The 6,372-nt window shown below is 47.8% G+C and overlaps 1 protein-coding gene across 1 annotated transcript in view; it reads left to right on the plus strand.

The window, feature by feature from the left end:
- DENND1A (DENN/MADD domain containing 1A) overlaps window positions 1–6,372 on the plus strand; it is a 341,344-nt gene that overhangs the window by 296,281 nt on the left and 38,691 nt on the right. The window contains 2 exon segments of the mRNA XM_015418453.1: window positions 605–676; window positions 1,940–1,996. Coding sequence (XP_015273939.1) covers window positions 605–676; window positions 1,940–1,996 — 129 coding nt within the window.

The following is a 6,372-nucleotide window of genomic DNA, read 5'->3' on the forward strand; positions in this document are numbered from 1 at the left end:
TCTGCCAGGAGCAGCATTTTGGGGGTATGTTGAGTTGCAGTGGGAATGGGCAGGCAAGAAAGTCACCCTCTGCAGGTGGAGATTACTGTTGGAGCCAAGCAATTATTTCCTAATACAGATACAGCCTTCAGCATGGCAGGTGTGAATGAACATGCTTAGAATGTATTTGGATCGTTCAGAAAAATACAATGACGCAACCTTAAAAACCCACATTCCTTTAAAAATGTTAAAAAATAAAAGGAAAATTCCTGAAACATATTGTCAGAACAAGGAAACAGTATCCCTTTGGGCCCATGGAAGCGGGGGGACGGGGAAGACTATGTTTATTGCAATCAGATCTAGGAGGTATGGCTTCTCTTCCTAAGTTCTTTCAGAGCTGTTCTTTCAAGGACAGTTCTTGGGAGAGCTCTCTCAGCCCCACCTACCTCACAGGGTGTCTGTTGTGGGGAGGGGAAGGGAAAGGAATTGTAAACGGCTCTGAGATTTCTTTGGGTAGTGAAGGGCGAGGTATAAATCCAATCTCCTCTCCTTCTTCCTTCACCTTCTCCCATACTCCTCCTCCTCCCCCTTTTTCTTCTTCTTCCTTTTTGCTTTCCTTATGCAGAAAGGAAGTGGTGCCATTTTGAATACAGTGAAGACCAAGGCAAACCCTGCCATGAAGACAGTCTACAAGTTTGTAAGTGTGCACAGTACTGCAGAGACTAGGAAAGTGTGCTGAATATTGGGGGTGGGAATATTCTCAGGTATAGTCTGTGTGTACCTGTGTGTACCTCCTGATGCTCTTTGTATTAATCAGATAACTCAAGGGAAATAACAAGCATTTTAACAGCAGCTGAAGAGCCAGAGAATTAACTTTTTAATAGAATGTTTTTTAAAATTTATCACTACTGAACTTGAAAAATAAAATAACCATTCCAGTAGTTTAGTTCTTTTTGAGTAAATTAAAATATGCAAGATGTAGCGGTAACAGTTTGAAATGGTTATCAATGTGCTCTTACAAAAATGTTTGAACAAGAACTCTTCATATGTGTAAGAAAAATAAGCACAGTGTAAACAGAGGAACTGATGTAGTGTGAACACCACCCCCTGCTGGTGCCCTTGCTGTATTGCTGTTTGCTACCTTCAGAAAGCTGCAATCTTCAGTAAGGAAAATATGGGCTGGAGAAAGTCCAGGAACAGATATGCAGTTCAAACAGTCATGTACCACTGGCACTTCAGAGGATAAGTTTCATGTGACTTTGAGTTGCACTGAGATATCAGAAAGGAATCTCAGTCCCTCCTTCCATTCCAGAAGGGGCAAGAGGCCTACCCTGCAAAATGAGTAGCCCCACCTACCCCCCCCCCTTTCATTTTTCATTGAAGTTGGAGGCAGCAGAAAGGTAAGGGCTTCCGCCTTGCTCAGCCTCATTCACACTTTCCTTCTGTTTAATAACCCTGCCACACAGACTCCTTGCCAACCCCAATATGAATTAAAATAGATTCCTCCCCCCCTTGTCGCCCCCCCCCCCCCCCGACTGAGGTACCGAGTGGTGATTCTCATAATAGCCAGGAATGGTGTTTCTGAAACTTCTCCTCTGGTCTTTTCCTGAGATGCTGCAGGGTGGATCCTGCCCCAGTGAAAATGCAGCTGGGCTTCTCACACTTTGAGGCAGAGATGAAAAAATAATTAGAGGGAAGAATACGAAATCCCAGCTTTTGGAGCAAACAAAATCTCCTTCCCCCTCATTAAAGATTGTTTTTTTAACCTCTTGTCTTTGTATTTGCTTTTCATACCCATTATGTCTTCAGTTGATGACCCAATTCTCTCCCTTCCCCGTTCTCGGTAATCAGAGAAGGTGGGTCTGGATGGACTGAAGCCAAAGCCTGCTTGCCTCTGGAACCAGAAAGGGATTTATGGCTGAAACTAATTTCCCCTCCTCCTCCTCCCCTTTTCATGCAGGCAAAAGATCATGCAAAAATGGGAATAAAAGAAGTGAAAAACCGCTTGAAGCAAAAGGTACTTGAAGTTTGTATTATTTCTTTTTCCCCCTCCCCCCCTTTATAAAGAATATAAGGCACACTTGGCCACAAAAAGCATTATGTGATCAATGGAGTGCTGTTTGGTGCTGTGTTGTTAACACACTTCAAAATGCATTACCAGCTGTCCTGAATTTTTCCCACTGTTATAAATATTCACAGACAAAACCCAAAATACATTAAGGGTCAGATGTGTGATTTGTGCCCTTGTACTAAAAAATGGGGGGAAAGCAAGTTGACGGAGGAGCCCCTGCCTCTTGTGCATGGAGTGGGGGGGGGGGGCACAGAAATAGTCTTTCTTTGCATTCTCTCCTATGGAGAAAAGTCAGGGGTCACTCCTTCACTCATTGCAAATTTACAACATGAATATGAGTCTGGATTTGAAAGAGCCTGCAAATCACAAGTGGATTTGGGGTCCAGAGCTGCCTCCCATCCAGACCCTGCTGAGCTTCAGTTTGGTTGCTGCATCATGTGCAGCAAAAGGGGCCTCTGTCAGATTGACCACACATTTCAATTTGCACAGGACTTCCATGCCTTTTCCTTTGTGGAAGTCTTTTTTGTGTAGGAAATCGGCAAAATATGAAGCACTTCTTGAGGAGCTGGAAGCATGCTTTTGAGTTACACAGGACGCATCTTCAGTCATCAGTGTACAATGGGAGAGGGGGGGAAACTCAACATTAGCGAAGGGCATTGCACACCTGCAATGGTATCTCAGTCACACTCAGTGACTGTTATCTCAGTCACACTAAATTGTGTTAGACAGAAAGATGCCAGAAGGTTTGAATCAAGACTTTACTTGATTCCTTGCATTGCTCATTCTTTGGCATGGTTCAACAATCTACATATTCTGCCTGGATAGGCTGTCTGTGTTTGGACACAGAGAAAATCTTAGGTAGGTGCAAGGCTCAAATAAAATGTCACTCACTACCTATTCCTTTAGGAGAAAGGAACAAACTCCCAATTTGTCTTTTACTACCTTGGGCTATGTAGGTTCATGGGAGCCTAGGAAACGTGCCTGAATATGAACAGAAGTCTATCATCTACTTTAAAAATAGTGAACACGCACCTAAATTTTTAAAAGCAAAATAAGTGATTGTGTGTGTGTGTGTGTGTGTGTGTGAATACAACCTATATCCCTTGGGGATCATGTACAGAGCTGTTTATATCCATATCCAGTTGCTGTCCGCTCTCCTTGTAGCACCATTTCCAACCACCTTGACTGAGTGGTGCCGTCTCCCTATATGCAGCTGACTTTATATGCTGCCTTCCAAGACCAGTGGCTGGGGCCAAAGTCCCACTTATTCAGTGAATAGGCTTGCCTGGCAGTGCAGACACAGAAGATGCTTCTAACGGCACTTGTTCAGTGTTTGTACAAGCAATACGAGGATATCCAGCTTGCATATTTATACAGTTTCTTTTCTAACTGCATTATTGGATCGCTATGAGTTCACTTCCTTCTAAGGACCCTAGTCCATACAGACGCCATACTTTCAGCACCTCACCTAGCCGAGTATGTTACATATGTGTTTTTTTCTTATAATGATTATTGCAAGTGTCTCTCAGAATGAGGCTTTTTATTGAAAGGGGAAGAAAGCCTGCCCTTCCTCTTGGTTCCAGACATCCTCTTTTCTCTCACTCTGCCAAACACAACTGAGTGGAATGGCAGAGAGAGAGGTTTCTCCATATTTGAGATATTATGAACAGCACTGAGTCTTTCAGAGCCGTTCTTCTCTGTGCTCCATTAGGTCAGCCTTACCCCCTTTTCTGTTGGGCTTCTGCAGATTTCACCTTTGGTGTCTCTGCTAATGACAGCATCTAATTTCTCTAAGTAGAGAGAGTCGTGATGTCGCTTTTCTCCCCGGCCCCCAAGACTTGGGTGGTGGCTCTCCCATCTTCTGGGTGACTAATTTGAGGCTGCTCTGGATTTGACCTTGCAACCTCCTGCATATTTTCCAGACTTAGCATGGGGGAAAAAAGTGTCACAGCATTTGGCAAGGAAGAGCCAAACCTAAGACATCACCTATGTGGTCTCCACTGACAGATAGGAGTGGCTTTTCTGTACAACAATGGAAGGAATTTTAAAATGCACTGAAGCCAGGGAAGCAGCTTTTTTTCCCCTGACTGTGCATAGCAATGATGATCTCTCAAATATAATCAAGAGCCCGTTTTTGCCCTCGGACTGCTCCAGCTCCGGGTTTGAATTGCAAATGGGAAATGCTGGGTTGACCTCTGGAGAGGTCAGCCTGGTGTATGTAAGGTCCTCCTCTAATATGATCGTGGAGATTGAATGGGGCTCCCTTCCCAACCCTTCTTTGTTTTGTGGGCTGGGGTTTTAAAGCATCCGCAGTCATTTGCACAGCCTCCTTGCGACTGAGAGCGAATGATTGTTAACAGAGAACAGTGTGGCCGCTTCTTTCTGTGACCAGTAACACTTTCATAAAGTAAAGGCTGCTCCCCCCCCCCTTCACAAATGGAGGAAGACGACCGTGTCAAGCCATCCTTTGCCTCCTTTTGAAACTAAGCTCTATAGAATTGGGCAGCACAGGTGGGGATGGTGGGGGGGGGGGGAGTGAGAGAGCGGCAGAAAGGTACCCAGCTTCCCAGTCTCACAGTCAGTTACTCTGTGAAGGTGACAACCAATGACCAAGATTCCTAATTTATTTGCTACCTCCGATGGTGACCTTATCCCTCAGCTTCTTTCTAGGGCCTTCCGTGTGCATCTTTTGTGGGAGGGATGGTGTTAAGAGGCTTGTTCTCTGTTGGATCAATGTGTTGATGAAAGAGGTATTGTGAAGCTGATAATGATGCTTGTAAGGGGTTCCTTGTGGTGACCTGTGTGCCCAGCATGTCGTATCTCTGGGGCTCGCAACCAGCATTTGCTAGGGGAAGAGAGCTCCCAAGTTACTGCTTAGCCCACCACCCAGGACAATCTCAGTGTTCTAAAGGGAAACAGTTCTCTTGAGAATCAGATGGAGACTTATAGGACAAAGAGCTGGAATAGCTCACCAGGCCCTTGAATCTGACCCCCTGAGGCCTCATGCCCCTGCTGCGTGAAGTATTTGAGGCAGCTTTTTTTCTTGTGAGGCTACTAAGTTCTTATGCAGCTGCAACCACCGCATTGTTTGTCTGGAAGTTAGGAAGCGGTTCTTAATGTCTTACAGAAGTGGCATTGGCAGGATGAAAAATGCCATGCAAGTTTCAAGCATGTTTCCCCCTCCCACACATACACACACACCAAGCTCATTAACTTCTCAGAGTCAGACTTTTGACTTTAAAGGAGTCTCCTGCTTTGGTGTTAAGCTGAGGAAGAGAATCTCAGCTCATAGGAAACTGCATCTAAATTGTTCTGCATGTCTTCAGAAAAGGCATTACTGCCCATGCGTTTTCATCTACATCAGTGGATGAAGCAGAACTCCTACCACTACAGATCAGGCCACCACTTTGGTGCCACTTCAAGGTTAATGTTGCTGGTGTTTGGACCACTTCCCACGCAGTGGTTCCCTTTCTTTTGTGCATCTTCTACATAATCTTCTTGTTAGGGACCCCATCTGTGCTTTCTTGTGGGATCTCTGGCACAACCCACTCCAGTCAGGGCCAGCCCGAGGGGTTTCTGTGCCCTAGGCCAGGCTGCCTCGTGATGCCCCACTCAGATGACAACCTCCCGGTGGGGCCTAGAGACCTCCCAGCTGGGTCCCAGCAGCAGGGCTGGCTGAGAGAGGGCTCTGTTCCCCGCCACCTCCTGCCTGCCTGCACACCCAGGGGGCCTTTCTGAGCCAGAGCCGCCGCTTGGCCCAAACCCTTCCCATGGTCCCTGGCCAGGAAGCAGACCAGCGGCGGTGGGGATTGGCAGTGGGTGCTGCCAATGGTGCTGGGCGGGCCAGGCAGGGGCAAGCCTCCCTCGCTCCCTCCACAGGGACCCGCCCGCTGGGAGCAGGGAAGTTGACCTAGGCCTCCAAAAACCCTCCCCCGACCCTCATGGGCCGCTCCCTCCCCCAGCGCAGTCGCACCAGGGCGAACTAGCCTCTGCGTGCATGCAGAGTGCCTTTCCTCTCCCCACGCTGCCACTTACCTGCCTCGGAGAAGCAGAAGGTGCGCAGGAAGGCCAGGCACTCGCCCAGGCCAGTGGCGAGGGCAAAGCCACCCTGGAAGGGACAGCGGCGGAAGAAGAGCTCGAACTCAGCCGGCTCAGTCAGCAGCGCCAGCGAGCCCCGCAAGCGCCCTGCCACCGGCGACCCCATCCCTGTCCACTTCGACTCGCCGCGCCTGGGGCGCTTTTGCACGTGGGAAGGGGGTGGGTGGGCGGGCTCCGGAGGCTCCATGCCCCCTTCCGGGCAGGCGACTTAGCGGTTCCCAGGA

Source organism: Gekko japonicus, unplaced genomic scaffold (genome assembly GCF_001447785.1).
Source record: "Gekko japonicus isolate JY-2015 unplaced genomic scaffold, Gekko_japonicus_V1.1 scaffold127, whole genome shotgun sequence".
NCBI classification, from domain to species: Eukaryota; Metazoa; Chordata; class Lepidosauria; order Squamata; family Gekkonidae; genus Gekko; species Gekko japonicus.